Below are 18,423 nucleotides of genomic sequence, written 5' to 3'. Positions count from 1 at the left end.
TAAAAAATGGACACTTAACCAACCAAGGTTATAATAGTATCTTCCCAACTTGCCAGAGTGTACGATGAGTTTTCATGGGGTAATAAGAGTTTTTGTCAATAAATAAAAAAGAAAAAAGGAACAAAAGAGACATGTAAGTAAACACATTGTTAACAAAAAAAATTATCATATAATAAAATAAAAATAAATATACATCTGTATAATTACTACGGTTTAGATGGATTCGTCTTTTGTAACATCTGAACTTCACAATAATCAATTTTAATAGTTCTAGTAATTTTGGAACCAAAACTAAACCATTGATTCACGAAACCGGACCAAATGCACTATTTGAATTGCCTTGGATTGGATTGATGGTTTCAATAAAATCATTATTGATTGCTAAAAAGATTTCATATATTGCGAAAGTGAAAAAAAAAAAAATTTTAACTTAGTTTTATTGAAATCCAAAGTTTTAAATTTTAAGAATCACACCGAAGTAATTTCCATGACTGTGTTCTAAAGGTGATTATTTTAAGTGTATTCTATATAAGCACAGACAAAGTCAACCAGTCATTGATTTTTTATTTATTTTTGTTTTGTTTTGGCACGAGTCTTGTGACCGAATAGTATCTCCTTTACTTCTCAAAGTGGATGGTAAAAGTTATATTCAGTCATTGATTGACTAGGACAATTGGTACTATCTACCAGTAATAAACTACGTTATATTTTAAAAAATCTACAATTTATTCATTAGTTGTAAACAATATCACGTCACTTAGGTCTTCCTAAATAATTTTAGACGTGTATATTTTTTCCATTTAAAAAAATATATATGTTTCTCAAAACATATTAACATTATATGTTTCCTAGAACACATGCTTCTTTTAATACTTTTTCTCATTCTTAAAATACTCGGTATTTTAATACTTCCAATTTCATATTTATCAATGTAATATGTGTACGATTAGGTCATTTAACACACTTTTTTAATTTTTTTTTATTTTTTTATTATTAAGTAGTAAAGCAAACACGTGCACACACATTTTGCCCACTCCTCCCCTTTTCTTTGAAAATGGGAAAGTTATACCATTAAGTGAAAAACCTTTTGGTAGGTCATTTAACACCAACTGTGTCAATGATGTAAATGTAAATCAAATATATTATTTTAGGGATGAAACATTCATGGTCTAGTTTTTGAAAACAGTTTTCTATTTTCATAAAATAAAAAAAAATTAAATAAAATTTAATTTGATTGAAAGTTTATTAAAAACCAAGTTAAAGAAAACTATTTAAAAAATTTGAAGGTACCTCAAGAATTTGATTTTGCTCATTGCTTTTATCCGAAAAAGAAAAAAAATCTCATTGTGAACTAAAATTTCTCTACTAATTTGTAAGCTATTCACCTTACAATTTGAATTACTTATATGCTATATATGAACAATTAATACAAAATCATAATCTAGTCATCTCCTCTACTCATAGACTCTTTAATTTCTCAAATTTTCTCACCACAAGTCTTAATAACTAATGTTTTTTTGATCATGGAGTTGGGATTATGAAATATAATATCTAGAAATAAGATCATGAAACTCCATGATCAAAATATGAAGTCAACACAATGAACCGTCCATTCTTCAACGAGAAGGAAAACAAAAGAATTCTTCAAAATGAACGGCTATTACTTTGTAATCAGAGGAGCGGGGCCTACACAATTTGGGGCCAGACATCATCTATGGGTGCAGATACATGAGTCCATGAACTGTAGGATAGATTTTCCCCATAAGTATATATAGATTTTCCCCACAAGCACTCCTTCCCAATTTATCAGATCAACACACCGTTTTTTTTCATTTTCCAATTTCCTTCTCTCACTGCTACACATATTTCTATATATTCTTCTTCACAAAAAAAAAAAAAATTTAACCCAAAAAAAAAAAAAAAAAAATCCATACCTGCACATACATCTTCTGATTCTCCATCTGGGTATCTAAATTTGCAATTTTGTGATTATAAAATTGAAAGAATTGAAAGACAAAGAGAGAGATAAACAGGGGTAATATAGAGGAGGATGAACATACCCTCGGTTTTTACTTCGCTTCCTCTTAGATCTTAGCTCATTTTGTTTGAGATTTCCCATCTGGGTGTTCTTTAATCGGGTGGGTGGTTGTAAAAAAATTGGATTTGTTCTTGACACTATGCAAATTTGGCGTCAATTTTATTCTTTTAACCAGTTTTATTATTGATTTCATTGTTGGGTTTTTCAGGGATCCTCAATTCTCTGTGGATTGATCTTCGAAGGATCCAATGGTTTTGGTTTGAATCCGGGAGAATCTAATCGGCATCAGAGATACTATTTTTGGGTGTTTCTTGCAATTTCCCAAAACAGGTATGGTGCTTGGTGTTTGATTGGTTTTTTATCCACATTTCATTTCATGCTCCTAGTATTGTGATGATGGTGTTTTATTTCAATTCAGTTCAATTTATGGGTGTTTTGGTTTTCTTCAAACTGTGTTCTTGGATCAACTATAGGATGGTTTTTGTTTTATAAAGAAGAAGCTGCCTTTAATTTTGCATTTATAGATTTCAAAATAATTAGAAGTGATGAAGTAATTATTTTCCAGGTAGAAAAATGCAATCTGACCATGGCAAGCTATTCATTGGTGGAATCTCTTGGGATACAAACGAAGAGCGTCTTAAGGAGTATTTTAGTACATATGGGGAAGTGTTGGAAGCAGTAATTATGAAGGATCGAACCACGGGCCGAGCTCGTGGTTTTGGTTTTGTTGTCTTTTCGGACCCTGGTGTTGCTGAGAGAGTCATTAAGGAGAAGCACAACATTGATGGTAGAATGGTAAGTTGTTGGAGCTAGAATATACCAATATTCATATTAGTACATTCATCTCTGACCATGATGTCTTTAGATTGCATGAAAGAATAGAAAAAGGAGTCATCTTCCTATGTGAATCCAAAGTTCTAATTTTGAAGTTTGGTTTTTATCAGAAAATGTATACAATTTAATCTCAGATTGGCCCAAAAGTAATTTCATGTCGTCACTTCTTGCTTTTACTACTCTTTTGAGATAATGTCTCCAGAAAATTATTGTAATATGTATTCTTTGAGTTGGGTTTTCCTTATCAAATTCTCAATCCTCAGGTTGAGGCAAAAAAGGCTGTGCCAAGGGATGACCAGAACACAATGAGTAGAAGCAGTAGTAGCGTTCAGATTTCTCCTAGTCCAGGACGCACAAAGAAGATATTTGTTGGAGGTTTAGCATCAACGATTACAGAGAGTGAGTTCAAGAAGTACTTTGAGCAATTTGGGACAATCACAGATGTTGTGGTGATGTATGATCATGCCACACAGCGGCCAAGAGGGTTTGGATTCATCACTTATGATTCGGAGGATGCAGTTGACCAAGTGTTGCTCAAAACTTTTCATGAGCTGAATGGTAAAATGGTTGAAGTCAAGCGTGCGGTCCCTAAGGAACTATCTCCGGGTCCTAGTCGGAGCCCTCTTGGTGGATATAATTATGGATTAAATAGGATCAATAACTTTCTCAATGTCTACTCCCAAGAATACTCTCCAAGTGCTGTTGGAGGTTATGGAGTTAGGATGGATGGTAGATTCAGTCCAATCACTGGTGGTCGAAGTGGGTTTGCTTCGTTTGGTTCTGGCTATGGAATGGGTTTGAACTTTGAACCAGGGTTAAACCAAAGTTACGGGGGAAATGCAAACTTTAATAATACTCTCAGCTATGGACGGGGACTGAATCCTTACTACATTGGTAATTCAAATAGGTTTACTAGTCCTATGGGGTACGAGGGAGGCAATGGAGGAAACACTTCTTTTTTCAGCTCAACAACTCGGAATTTGTGGGGAAGTGGGGGGCTTAATTATGGAACAAACTCCTCAAGTTCGAACGCTTATATTGGAGCAGGAAGTGGGAACATTGGAGGAGGCACCTTTAGAAACAGTGGTGTTAATTGGGGTTCTTCTCCCATTTCGCCCCAAGGTGAAGGCAATGTTTCAGGCAATAGTGGGAATCTTGGTTATGGAAGTGGTGATAACTTTTATGGTTTGGGAGCAGGAGGGTTTGAAAGAAAGACTGCTACAAGTGGGGTCCCCACATCGTCATATGCTGCATCAAATGGTGGTTATGATGGGGCTTTTGCTGACTTTTATGGTGGTGGCTCAGTTTATGGGGAGTCCACCTGGCGTTCAGCAAATCCAGAGCAAGAAATATCTGGTTCATTTGGTTATGGGCTTGGCAATGTAGCCTCTGATGTTCCACGTAAAAGTTCGCCCGGTTTCATTGGTGGTTATAGTGTTACTAAGAGATAGGCGAATAGAGGTAAGAATCGCTAATTAAATATCTTCGTTTAAGTGTTTGTTCATACTGATTTCTTTAATGATATTTTATCTTGTTCAGAACTTTATGTTACATTACCAAGATGCATGTTAAGCAGAATGTCAATATATCCATACATGACGAACTCAACAAATTGGGGTTGATTATATCATGTTTTTCCATTCTCCAATTCAGGGTCATATGTTAATGTCATTTGGTAATTAAAAAGTCATAACCACAGTTTTGCTGGTCCACTTCTTTTCCACGGCAAGATAAATTAATTGAAAAACTATATTTAATTTAATGATTGAGGTGTGGAAAATTATACAAAAGTGGGTGATTTTGATGAGAAAACAGTTTAAAAAGCTCAATTGAGCTTGTTATACTTGATGTACTCTTGCTCTTGCTCCGAAACATTGATTATACTCTCTATTAAAAGTTGCTTTTTTTAAGACCTCAATCCTGAAGTTGGGTTCAGGATTCTTATTTTCCAAAATCGAACTTTTTTATGTTGAAATATAGTGATTCTCTCTTTTATTGTATAAAGAGTTTTTTTTTTTGGAATCAAGACTAACATGTGAAGCATCTGATTGCAGACTTTTTTCATGGCTTTCTGAAATTTGTGCGTCTGGTGTTGGTTGTAATGATGCCATAATTGAGCTTGGTTGGGATAAAAATAGAGGATGACTGAAAATTTAGAAAATATTTGAACTTTCATACTGACTATAACAAGTATAGTAAAACTTATAAATGGATAAAATTCATAATAATGTCTAACTTACTGTTATATTTGTTCTTGTGTAGTGAAACTAAAAAACTAAAACAGTTAGTAATTGTGATATGCATCTGTGATCCACATTGATGATGAGGTTAGTTAAAAGGGTATATCAATATTAGCATGGTTTGAGATAGTAAGGGAAGATATGATATGTGTGACTAGATCATGATTTTTTTGATAATCGGGGTGTCCGAGGCTTTGTCCCAACTAATCCATGGGACCCGTGCAAGCCCTACCCCCCCAAACAATACGGATCAGGTAAAGCTCGGACTATGTCCGCAGGTGTGGCCCCTAAGGAATGATGAGATCATGATTTTAGGTGAAGCGGAATGGTGAAATAGGATTTATATAGCTGACCTTAAATTGTTGAGAAAAGGCTTTGTTGAATTGAGTGAAAACCTTTGTTTCTAGTTTAGAGATACTGCATGAAGGACATCAACTGCATATAGATAAATGAAGCTAATCTATGTAGTATGCTTGCACTAATTTCAAGAATTACGTTGTATGGTTGAATTCTGTCCATAAACATCCCCTCACATATATGTATTTATAGACTTATAGTTATGCAGGAAATGTGTAGTTTCAATTTGGTGTTATTAGTCTTCCACTCTTTTGTATGAGCTGTTCAGCGAGGTTTCTGTTTGTATTAAACTTGCATTTGAAAATAGAAAAAAAATATACAAAGAGTAAGAATATTGAATCAAGTGGGAATTATGTTGAAAATTTGAAATAATTTATTTTTGGGCCAGAAGAATCCAAATACAGTATGGGAGGAGGGGGGTGTGGATGATAGCCCTTCATTCATATACCATTCCCCTTCCCCAATACCTTGGTGAAGGTGAGCGGTGAGCTAGCTTGATCCTAATATCCTGTGGCCGTGAGCATCCAGAGATATTGCCAGGAGGGTAGCTGGCACTTCATATCCAGTACTATAAACTATAGCCTTCCTCCCTGGATTCAGATCATTTGGAATCTTGATACGACAATTTTTACCAATACTGCTATAAGTTACTATTTTTTTTTGGGGGGGGGGGGGAGGGGGTGTTGTTGTTGTGGTAGTCCTTTATGCCATAGGACAAGTCTTGGGGAAAACAATGCAAAGGGAGACCTACGAGGGGTTGTGCTTGGAGAAGGAAAGTCAATTGATATAGTTGTTTGAATGGTGGGAGTCTCATTAATCTCTGATAGCTACATATATCTATTGATATTAGAGTCTCACCATTTGGGCTGTTAATGAGCCGAGTAGTGGGCTGTTCAAGCTCGGCTCAATCATTTTACAAGAGTGTTTGAGCTAGGCTCTAGCTCGACTCGAGCTCGGCTAGCTCGTTTAATCACCATCATGTTTTTCCATGCATAGATTAAAACCTAGAACTCATGCATAGATTAATCACCATCATGTTTTTCCAGACATCTCAGAACAAAAGAAAGGCTAATCTACAAAGAATTTTGAGAGATGACATTAAGAGAGGAGAAATGGTGAGAAAAAAAAAATCCTTTGTAAACTACTTCCAGTCTTTATTGAAGGTTTGTGGGCAAATAATCAGAGCGGAACTGAACTGGTTTGAAACCCCTTTGACCGGCGAAGTTCGAAAAAAAAACCACATTTGAGAAAGAATTAGAAAGGAAATTAAAACCTAAGATACAGAGAAAAATTTGGTAGATAGGGAGAGATAGAACAAGAGATTTAGAGAGACAAGGGAGCTATGTTACATGGACTTGGGTATGTGTATTGGGTACGGTTATGTGTCGGACGTGTCAAATCCCAAATAAAAGGACGCATGGACACTGCTAAATATTCATATTATTAAATGTTTATATTTTATTCTTTAAAGTAAAATAGTGTTTTATGTAATATAGTGACCAGAATAGAGTTGAAATAATAATATAATAAAATGGAATTATTGGATATATTTAGGTGCATGTCCAATCAAAACTGTTGGACACATATCCCATACCCATGTCCGAATAGTATGTGTTGGACACGGGTAGTTCACCTACTTTGGAAGAGTCCATGTAACATAGGAAGGGAGAAAGAAACTCACTGTCTTCCGACTGGCGTCAATTCTGGGATCCAGGGACCGTGAATCGTTGAAGGATTGAAATGGAGTATGTGATAATGGCGTGAATCGTTGAAGGGTTGATATTGAGTATGCTTGAGTTGAGATAGTACTCCTAGCATCCTACTTTAGAACAATTAGAAGACTCTAGGGACTAGCCTTAGAAGTGGAAGGCTGTAGTCTTGAGTGGCGTGAAGCGTACTTGAGAAGCCACCACTTAATAATTTTAGTAATTCATTTGCTTAAATATTTTGAATCTTTGACTCTTTGTACTATTATATACTACTGTAATATATAATATATATTATATGTAATATTTATAAATAATTGAATTCTAACGAACACGTTCATGGGCTCCGCGAACAAATGAGCTGAACTCACACTTGTTTGAGATTGGTTCTTTTATGAAACGAGCTTTGAAAAACTGTTTGAACTTGGTTTGTTTACAAAGTAAACAAACGTGAACCAAGCTATTCTCGAGCCAAGCCCGAGCTGTTTGCTGAGCACTTGGTTCATTTACAGCCATACTCACCATTATTGGGGAAGCATAGGAATCAGTCCTCTACCCCTAAAGCTCAGAAATTTCATTCATATACATGAAGGACTTCCTTGTTTAGTCATAAAAGTGGAACAAAATTTATACAGCTGATGCTAAGTAGGAGTCGTAGGACAAGCTTTGTTGAATTGAATTCAGTTGACTCCAAAAAGAAGCATGTAAGTAATGGTTACCTGCTAACATTAGACTCCCATAAATAGTGATAAAAGGAGACATGGGATTCTATTCTAGATCTTATTTTAGTATTGATTCAAGAAGGAATCTTTTGAACGAGTGGTCCAGTTGTTTTGATAGATGATACTTTGATCTAGATTTTGTGTAGAAAGATTCCTATGTTCTGAGTCAAAATAAAGGTATATGGATCTCTTCCTTTTATCCGCTGAACTCAAATTTCTTAAAAAATAGTACATCCAACGATTTTTTATATCAAGATTTCTAGAATGTTGAATCCCTCATTGCAATCTTTCGTATCATTTTCACCATCACACAAATAATTACAAAGTCCTTTTTATTTTGGAAAAAAGAGTTTGTTTTTCCTCTGAAGTGTGACTTCCCCATTGCAATTATAATGGGTAGACTTAAGTCCAATTCTGAAATGCATTTATTTATGTCAATTCTGAAAATTTGGGTTTAAACTTAAGTCCTGGTAGGAGTATAGGGGAGCAGGTGGAGGAAGATTGAATGACTTAGAACACTGTCCCTCTTTGTTTGACGTGGCACATTTGGGGAGAAGAACAATCGACAATCTTTTGAGCTAAGTGGAGGACTCAATCCATAAGTTAAAGAGCATATCCTTGTTATTGGGTGACTGGAACTTTTTGCTCCCTTGAAGAGTTTCTGAACTTCGTATAGAATTTAGATTCACTGGCTGTAGATAGTGTTCATCACTGTGGGGCCTACATGCCCCGCCCCTTGGTATCAAGGGCGGACCTAGGAATTTTCACTTGTATGATTTATTTATATATAAATTAGGAAAAGACTTGCCTACTCACCGGTGAGTAGGTCATCGCTGATATGGTCCAATCAAAAATAGTCTGTAATTACAAAATCAGGAAAGTGATAAATAAGGATAATAAATTTTTTTGGAATAAATTCAGTCACCTTTGATTTTCTTATTTATTACTTTCCTGATTTTGTAATTGCAGATTATGTGTGCATTTGTAGTTGGATTACATCAGCGGTGAGTAGTAATGACCTTCTCACCGGTGAGTAGGCAAGTCTTATCCTATAAATTATAGATATTCTTATTTTTTTCTTTCAATAAAATTTCTAGTATTTGTTTTTAGTATAAAAGAAGATCTAATTTTGAGAAGAACCTCATGTTTAAAGGTTTATTAATTTAATTTTTTCGGGAGGGGGATTTTATTACGAGGATTTGAAAACTTTTGCCCCCTCCACTGTTTTATCAATATGAAATAGAATTAGCCTCACTTTACTGATATATCTTTACTGAATTCTAAAAATAATACTTTTTTGTTTGAAAAAAAAGAATAAAGACTAGATATAGGGTTTTCCCTTTCTTTTTAGTATATTTTATCATTTCCAGGGCGGGGATTCTTATTTTCCTCATTTACCCTCATATCACAATCACAATAATAAAGGTTTTTTATTTTTATTTTTAAAATAAGTAATAATAAAGGGGCTTTTATCTTTCTGTATCTCGAAAATAGCAAATGCACGATCTTTAGTCAAAATTAAAGGGTCATTGAAACTAATTAAGTAAGTTTAAAATTTTGTTTGTAACTTTCTGAATCATCATTTCTTTGAATTACTATCTATATGCTCATATGCCTCTCGCTTTCAACCCAATTGATAAAAGGCGATATTATGTACAAAAAATGTGTTAATTTGTAAGTGATTCAAAATAGATCCTATATTGTGTTGATAAAATGCATTTTTTTGTTTCAGATTTATGAAATCAAATAAATGAGAAATGAATCATTAAAAAATGAAAATGGGAAAAGACATTATTATTTTTAGTTCTTTCCTTGGATTGAGGGTAGAACTATCTAGTTACAACAGTTCAATTAATTCTAGGGGAGCATAAACTACACGAAAGCCCTAAGTTAAATAAAACTAACACCCTACATGAAAACACTGAACCTTCAAATTCCTATTTGAATGAATTTTTATTCACCATTTTTAATTTTTCTTAAAAAAATTGCATTGACTTGACCCCTTTTATCGATTGGATATGAATAGGCTATTATGAGTTCGAGCAAGCCGCTATAGTGAAATCGGTAGACACTTTGCTCTTAGGAAGCACCCACAATCCCTTGAGTGGTCCATCCCTGCTTGATATCATAGTACACTTGAAAGCTTTCTTAAGGCACAAAAGTTGTCATTTTGACTTCATGTTTAATGGCAAGGCAAGGCAGTTTTCGTGAAAAAGGATGTATAGGAAAAGTAGATGGTCATTACTTGTTGTGAGCTACATAGTGATCCTTATGAATAGGCTTTGTGTTGTTGGCACTTGTAGTAAAATGTTTGAACTTGTGAATTGTATACAGCTCTACTTGCTTTCATGGAAGCAATTTCCCTGCTCAAAGTTTGAGTTTTGGTTGATCAAATTATTAAGACAATTGATCCTGACATGTACGTGAGTTGCAGCTGCTTAGATTACAGTGTCATTCTTTCCATAGTGAATTTATTTATTCATCTTTCCCAACTTCGTGAACAGTTGCAGCTGCTTAGATTACAGTGTCATGCTTTCCATAAATTTTACTTATTCATCTTTCCTAACTTCGTGAAGTTACTATTGTATTTCTAGTAAAAGTGATGCTTTATATTATTGACTGTAAACAAGACATGATTTTGAAGTAAATAATGGATTCTGTAACCAGTTATCCTTTCCTTGTTAAACATAAGATTAGTCATTTATTACAAATGAATCTTGTGATTTATGAGTTCTGGTTTCACTTGCTACAGGTATTGCTGGCTAGTAGAAAATTGGATAGCGGATGTTATAGTAGGTGAACAAATCTGGGATAGCAGTTGAACTGTGAAAATTTCACACTCCCATCTCGTTAATATCTTTCAGTTCAAAAAGTTGAAAAGAAAATTGGTATCTAGAGCTAACTGGAGTGCCTATTTTGAAGAAGTAAGTTTAGGGACAGAAGTTACAATGGATTTTAAGGATTTGAGTTTTGAGTTACCATTTAGGTCTTCCTTTTTGGTTTTTGTGGTGAGATGTAAAATAATATTGCGGCATATAGTCAGAAATGTATCATGCATCTCTGGTGAGGCGGCTATACATGAAAAAGATAAGACTGATTCTTTTGGTGGTTTTATTTCTAGGTTTCCATCTTCTACTGTAATGTCACTGCAAAGTTGCAGTTTCTTGTGAGGTATGCTTTGTTTTTGTTGTCATATTTGTTCGGTTTTGTTTCTCCTCAGGTTGTACCAGAGTTTTTTTTTTCTAAATTTACTAGTGTGAAACATTTGAGGGATATCCATTTAGGGGTCCTCATGAATAAGTTATTACATGTTAGGATTCTTTTTTTCCTTGGCAACCTTCTTTGCTACAAATTAAAGCTTTACACGTGTGAAATGGACTTGTAAATTGAACATCTGATTCAATGTTTTCTGCAATATTTTCCTCTGCTTTTGCTTTGAATGACCTACTCAAGTTACATATAAATGGTTCAATCTCTTGTTCATTTTAATGAACAATTATATAGAAAATTCATTAGCAGCTCTTTTTTTTTTTTTTTTATTTGTTGTTGATTTGGTAAGTGGAACTAGGATCATAAAATTCTGAAAGGGTTAATTGCTAAAAAGCCCTTGAATCATGCAAGTTCTGCAAATTGCGCCCTGCACTATGCAAGATAACCCTCTTTGGACTCTTGGAGGGGGTATCTTGCAATCATTTTTGATAACTGAAGTGGTGAAATGCTATTTTTTTGCAGTTCAAGGGCGCAACTTGTCATTTTTATTTTTGTTATTTATTTTTCATTTACAATTAATCCATTTCTGAGTATGATCTTGCATATTTTCGAAACGGGACAGCTTTTCCTCAGCTGATTCATTCATGGTCATATGAGCATCTTAATTTTTTTTCCTCTAGAAGTTTCTACGGCTTAAAGCAATTGTTCGAGGAAGTGGCATTGACCCTGATAGCTTTCAAGTTGCCATCATATTGACTAGCTGTTAGTGCATGTTCCTTTGTCTATATGCCTGCAGTTTGAATTTCAATAACCATTTGTTTGGACAGTTAATTTATTGCGTTTGGATAAATATTTATGCTGTTAGTCTGATAGAGAGTTGCTGTGATTGCTTCTTTGGAGTTGATGGCCATACCTTAGCTTTCAAACCCAAGGCATTAGGTTATGTTTGGGAGTACCTAGTCCTCGGGCTTGGATTTGGAAGAAACCTAGTTAAAATGTTAATCTGTCGAGTTAAATTTCAACCTAGTTAAAACGTTGAACCGTTGAGCTAAATTTTCTTTGATCCCAAATTCAAAACACTGATTCGGTGCTCGCACAGGCAACATGAGCAAAAGTAATTTATTTGGAATAAATTATATGGACCTACCTTATGGTTTGCCACAGTTACAGAGACCTCCCCTATGATTTGAGAAATTACACGGACCTCTCCTGAAATTGAAACATTGTTACAGACCTCCCCTGAATAAGTGGAGGTGATGACATACATATCCACTTATTCTGGAATGCTGTCTCAACAATGGGTTTTATAAAACCCAGATAACATTGCATTTGTTGGCAAACACCCGCAACCACATTTTTGCCAATGGGGATGCTGTCAGTGAGAAATGATCAGAGGAAAAGCCAATTAATTGCATGATATTTCTAGCATTCCTGTTGTCCAAGTGCTATAGCACTTGTCACACAGTCTGGGCCCATGAGTTGAGATCCCCTCTCTCTCACATCAATTGAAGCAGCATGATACACCAAGGTCACTCCTGTTTGAATTCAATTTAGAAATGACAGATGATATACCTTAAAGAGGGACAATGTTTGCCTGTTGCATTCATATTCATCTGCACTTTTCTACTTTTCTATATGATTCTTTGATCTTCCTAATGGGAATTGTACTAGTAGTTAAATGGTTAGAAGAGCTGGAATTTCTTGTAGCCCAATAGTTAAAAGGGAAAAGGGGAAAAGGAAACAAAGTGGGACATCACCTTTCTAGTTTCCTTTAAGTTGGCCATCATCAACTTTTCTCTCATCTTTTACAGCCTGTAAATTTCAAACTCCCACTGCACAACACCAATGCACAATTGATGGGGCAAAAAAAAAAAAAAAAAACAATGGGAAAGCAATAACCCAACAATTTCTACACTAAAAGATCCTGCTCATCACACCCCCACAAAGCATTGATGGTAGATAAATAATTCAACTTTGAAATCATAAATGCGAAACGATCATTATTTTTTTAAAACAAAAAAAAACCCAAGATTCTAAAACCGAAAATCATTAGTGTTCTACAAGTGCTTGGCCAAACCGTCGAGTGTCGTAGCAGAAGGGAGTTGAAGGAAATTCTCAAGGAAAGTTCAGGGAGTCAGATTTCAATTATTAATGCAAGTGCTACTGAGAGTAGAGATTTGTTAAAGACGATCCCGAACTACCCAAATTCAATCCCATTGATGGCCACAATTAAGGTAGAGGAATGACTCAGATATGGAAGATGCAGAACTGTGTCATGATTCATGATGGGATGTGTTTCGTCCTATAGACAGTTCCCCACTTACAGGTTATAACTTTTCCAGTTCCTTCTTATTTTTCCCTTTGAATGTTTTATGATTCTCTCTCATTTGAAGTTCTGATATGTTAATATGACTATGGGCTATTAAGAGCATAGGGAAAAATAGAATCTTTGTTATTATTATTATTAATTTTTTTATTTTGGGCAATTTTAGAAGTGCTTAAATTATCCAAAAGTAGGAATGTAAGTCTAAATTGGCAAGGTGATACTACTTTTTTGGTGGATTGAAACTTTGTCCCTAAGTGCTTGGCTTTTAATCAGGTATCACTTTCAATTCAGCATCTAGGATTTTGTTGAGTGAGATATTATTCTTGTACTGCTGCAACTATCTTCTTTTCTTAATTTACATTTGTGGGTTAAATTTTAAATTTAAATTTTTAAAATTGTTGTCCTGTATTTTGTGGACTACTTTTCTGAACTACTAAACAACATAACATATATATATATACATATACATATCCTTCTCTAATATCTGTGCTATAGATGTCCTTATATGTATTTTAGCATAATTGTACAGAACATATCCCTAAACCAAAGGTCATGGGGTGGTCCAAATTTATGGCTGGTAATCCATGTTCAAGAATATAAATTATTTCCAGTACCAAATTCATATTTTGACAAAATCTTTATGATTGTTGAACTTAATGATGCAGAAACAAATCAAATCATACTCCTTAACCGAAAAAAAAAAAAACAAGTCAATGCATACTTCCTCAAAGGAAATGATGGATGCAATCAAATATAAGCATTAAAAACTCCAACAGCAGTTGCAATACAAACAGTTCTTGAAAACACAAATAAAACAAGTCTACTTCTCAACTATACTATCCCAACATAACCCTCATACTTAGTTTCACTCGCTACTAAAATTAGAGTTGAGATTTACAATATAAGTCACCTCTTTGTCGGCTGAACCAATCAAAGAACGTTCAGAAGAATGCCCTACTCCCGTAAAACACTCTTGGGCTGGGGCCGTTGTCCTTTGATGCTTGTACTTTCTCATCGGAGTCTGTATTCTCTGAAGTGGCTGATCCACTTTCGATGTCCATAGGAAGCTTCATCTTTGCCAACGACTCGGTGAATTGCTGCATGCTTTTCATGTACATGTCGACTATTTCTTGCTGCACCAGCTTTGGTTCTGCCTCAACTTTAACACCGATAACAGGTGCAAATGTGCTAACCGGCACTGCAGAGGAATCACTCTCACTGTCAGCCTCTCCAACATTTGCGATTTTCTCCTTTGGAGGTGAAACGGCATCCTGATTAGTAGATTTTGAAGCTCCTGGAGTATCACATTCAGAGTGAGAGATTGCAGGAACTGAAATTGGGGGGGAACCATTTGTTAAATCATTACTCGGGGAAGTTTCAACCTTCAAAACTTCAATAGCATCGAGACCACCCGTAGGGAGGCTTTCTAGAATATGATCAACCATATCGTCCGAGCTATGGTGATTATCATTTTCTGTAGTGCCCAAGCTATCAGAGATTTGGGGTTCTTGATCAGCACATGGGATCCCAAAATACTCAGAAACCATCATTTCATTTTCATTCATGATCTTCGGATCTAGGAACTCAATCTTGTCAAATTCATTAGGAATTGAACTTGATATATCTGAATCTTGCCCAGCGGCACTTGCAGTCAAAGAGGATCGCGGAGTAGGAATTTCTAAGACTTCGGGCAAGGCACCAGTGTAAGTGAGTGTCAACTGGACAAAACCAGCTGGAGAATGGAATAGATCATTTGAGGAGAGTGGAAACTCTTGCTCTAATTTCCCATTCCCAATGAGAACATCTGAAAGAGGCACCAATGCAAATCCCAACGACTGATCTTCAAGATAATTCTTTACCCTACTCAACATCCATATTTCACATTTCAGCGAAGAATCAATTGTCCGAACATTCAGTTGTAGAACCTCATCGAAAACCGGATTCTTCCCCCCACCGTTGATTGTCCGAGTTGCCACCGTTGTTGCAGGATCACTCGACAAGCAAAGCTTGGCATAGACATCTTGTTTGTGATATATACATATATTGTGGATGTCCCTTGCTTGGTGTACGTAGACCTCAAGAAACCCAATTAACCCCTCTGAATTTCCCACCATATTTTCCTTTCTACCAACTCCGGATTCCCTTAACACATTTTCCTTTCTACCAACTCCGGATTCCCTTAGCACATTTCCAGAGTTGCAAACTACCAAATCGGGTTTTGGATTCACAGACCCGGCAATAACAGAGGAGTTTGGCAACATGACTGTTTGATGAGATTCCATGATGGAAACAGACTCTGAGTTCACAAAATAAGAAGAGGTAAAATGGGTTTTGAAATCAAGTAGTGCAAAGCAAAACCCTAATTAGACCTTAGCAAATACACCCACAAATTGGCAGTACAGCTTCAAATCAAATTGAAGGAGTTATTTAAATCTTGAACCCAAAAGTCAATACTGAAACTTAAAAGTCGTGCAACCCAAAACCCTAGTCTAGGCTCAGCACTCACAAGCTTGAAGCACAAATTAAAATCAAAATGACGACTGAGCTATATATATTGAACCCAAAACTCAATCCTGAAACCAAAACCCTAAATTAGCATACCTACAAACCTGAGCAGAACTTTAAGACCCAATAACCCAAGACAAAATTATAGACTTTTGTTTCTTGAGCCCCAAAATTCTCGATACTGAAGCCAAAACAAACCAAAACCCTAGCAGAGTCAAGATTTCAAACCCCCAAAAGCCAATTTTCTGAACCCTTTCAAGGTGAAATTGAGCCAAAACCCAGATATTAAAACTTAAAACCAACCAAAACCCATTATTAAAAACACACACGTAGTCCAATAAAGTAATAACTTTTCTTCAATAATTGCAACAACTTTCAGAAGTCAGAAACCAGACAATGAGAGAGAGAGAGAGAGAAGAGAGAGAGAGAATAAACAGATACAAATAACAGATATAAGAAATGTATAGATGTAATGGAGCGCAGAGAGAGAAGAAAAAGGGAAATCTGAGAAGAGCTTACTTGTTTGTTGGGTTTGGATTTTTTTGCAGAGAGAGTCAAACTAGAGTTCCGTGAAGTTCTTGGCGACCACCAGGATAGGTTAGGATTTAGAAAATAGAAATGTGTAGTGTTAGTAGACAAAGCCGTTTCGTGAATGGAGTCACAGCTAGCGAATGTCAAAGTTCTATGTCAGAAAATCTACGGAAGATTTATGACTATTTGATTCATTTATTAAGCTCAGATTTTGAACCCTGTCTCAACTAGTGAGTCCAACTCTGCTTTTATTAATAAGGTAATATTATTAACTAACAACATACATTTTTGGAAGATTTGAAAATGTTGGATCAGTGCAGAGCCCAACAGTCACAAGCCCAAGCAAACTAATTTTTTTTCATTTTGTCCATCACTTCTGTCTTTCTTGGGTGCAGTTATAGGCTTGAGAGAGTGTTTTGATGGGTTGAACCAGCTCGGCCTAGGTTCTCTCTCATCTACAAAAGTGGGGTGCCCTTGGGCCACAAACCCAAGCCCTAGCTAACTACTTGTATGGGGTGACACACATTTTCAAAAATCTTCTAAGGTGAGATAACCTACTATCGGATCCAATTTCTTATGTATCTGTAAATGGTTCGGAAATGGTTTTGAGTAAATATGCTATGATCATCTCATCTCGGAGAAAAATGTGTTCCAACAAGGTCCCTTCACAAAAATTTAGTGGGATTTTGATTAAAAGTACGTTAATTCATTTATATATATATATATATATATATATATATATATATTGTTAAGAAATTTACACACTCCATGTTCACGTAGACTTGAAGTTTTGACTTTTTCCGAAAGTATTCCTAACTACAATTGGAAAAAAGTAAGAAAATATTACCAACTACCATCTACGGTCCAAAGTATGCTTGTTCAAAACTTAATTTTCAACAAATATAGTCTTGGATTCAGACTATAAGACATAAATGATGACTCCACCGACAAGAAGATCAAAAATGGCTAAGCACTACCTTCAAAAGAAGGGGTGGAGCCTACAAATATAAGAAATAAAATTAAGTATATATCAAAGAAAAAATATATTTTGAATTGCAAATAACAATTATAATAACATATAAAAGGAATATTATTAAATGCATATACCACACCAATTTCAATATCCATGACAAAGGTATATATTGCAACATATGATATAAATTAGTATATATAATTGATTTGAAAAGAATAATCTACATAACAGTATATAAATATTTTATTTTTCAAATCTATTTATGTGGAAAGTTAATGAATGAAACATAATTTCTCCTGAACATCGTAACATTACTTAAATATGCATCAACAGTTTCATAAATAAACAATCACATGTTTTAAATAACAAATCCACATCAATTTAAATGCAAGAATAATATCAAGCATATTCGCAAATTCAAACCTACTAAAAAATGTGGCAAAACTTACATGAACATACTACAAAATATTATTCCTAACATAGTTCAGTGTAGATATATAATAAATGAAATGACGCAATTCATTTAAGTTTTATGAACTAATTTTCTACATAAGAGTATTATTTATCTAAAATATAATATTATTTCACATTCGAAATCCATTTAAATGTAAGAGTGGATATCTCTCAATTGGAAAGGAAAATAAGAATAACTCTCACATTAAATGAACTAATTTTCTCCATAAGAGTATTACTAAATCGTTGGGACTGTATTTCTTTAATCAATCATAATTTACAATCCCTACAATATTTGGGATATGCATATACAATCCTTCATATCGATCCACCCTTCCACAATCAATCATAATTTACAATCCCTACAATATTTGGGATATGCATATACAATCCTTCATATCGATCCACCCTTCCACAAACCATATGAATTTAGAATGTAAAAGTATTTTATAGTAATACGTGGATCATAAATTTTAATTGCATTGGTTCCGTTTTTATTTTTCTTTATAGGGTATACTTGAACTATGT

The 18,423-nt window shown here is 34.8% G+C and overlaps 2 protein-coding genes across 3 annotated transcripts; one reads left to right on the top strand and one right to left on the bottom strand.

Annotated features, from left to right (window-relative positions):
- Nucleotides 1–1,781: 1,781 nt before the first annotated feature.
- Nucleotides 1,782–11,290, top strand: LOC132307444 (heterogeneous nuclear ribonucleoprotein 1-like). Of its 2 annotated transcripts, XR_009482234.1 has the most exons (6): nucleotides 1,782–2,138; nucleotides 2,247–2,368; nucleotides 2,604–2,833; nucleotides 3,136–4,333; nucleotides 8,867–8,926; nucleotides 10,650–11,290. XR_009482234.1 is itself a non-coding variant. In XM_059805203.1 (5 exons), the coding sequence occupies exons 3-4, from the start codon at nucleotides 2,612–2,614 to the stop codon at nucleotides 4,321–4,323; spliced, it is 1,410 nt and encodes a 469-aa protein (XP_059661186.1). In that variant the 5' UTR covers nucleotides 1,782–2,138; nucleotides 2,247–2,368; nucleotides 2,604–2,611; the 3' UTR covers nucleotides 4,324–4,333; nucleotides 10,650–11,290. The 2 variants fall into 2 exon arrangements, 1 of the variants encoding a protein (XP_059661186.1); XM_059805203.1 differs by lacking the exon at nucleotides 8,867–8,926.
- A 2,881-nt stretch (nucleotides 11,291–14,171) lies between these two features.
- On the bottom strand, nucleotides 14,172–16,676 carry LOC132307443 (uncharacterized). The gene is made up of 2 exons (XM_059805202.1): nucleotides 16,458–16,676; nucleotides 14,172–15,729 (listed from the first exon to the last, which is right to left on the bottom strand). The coding sequence occupies exon 2, from the start codon at nucleotides 15,713–15,715 to the stop codon at nucleotides 14,375–14,377; it is 1,341 nt and encodes a 446-aa protein (XP_059661185.1). The 5' UTR covers nucleotides 15,716–15,729; nucleotides 16,458–16,676; the 3' UTR covers nucleotides 14,172–14,374.
- Nucleotides 16,677–18,423: the final 1,747 nt, after the last annotated feature.

The sequence above is a fragment of the Cornus florida genome, unplaced genomic scaffold (genome assembly GCF_030987335.1).
Source record: "Cornus florida cultivar Cherokee Brave unplaced genomic scaffold, ASM3098733v1 CherokeeBrave_3.0.0_Hap2_Chr05, whole genome shotgun sequence".
Classification (NCBI taxonomy): Eukaryota; Viridiplantae; Streptophyta; class Magnoliopsida; order Cornales; family Cornaceae; genus Cornus; species Cornus florida.
The sequence above is the reverse complement of the archived record's forward strand: the minus strand, read 5'-3'. Positions and strand labels throughout refer to the sequence as shown.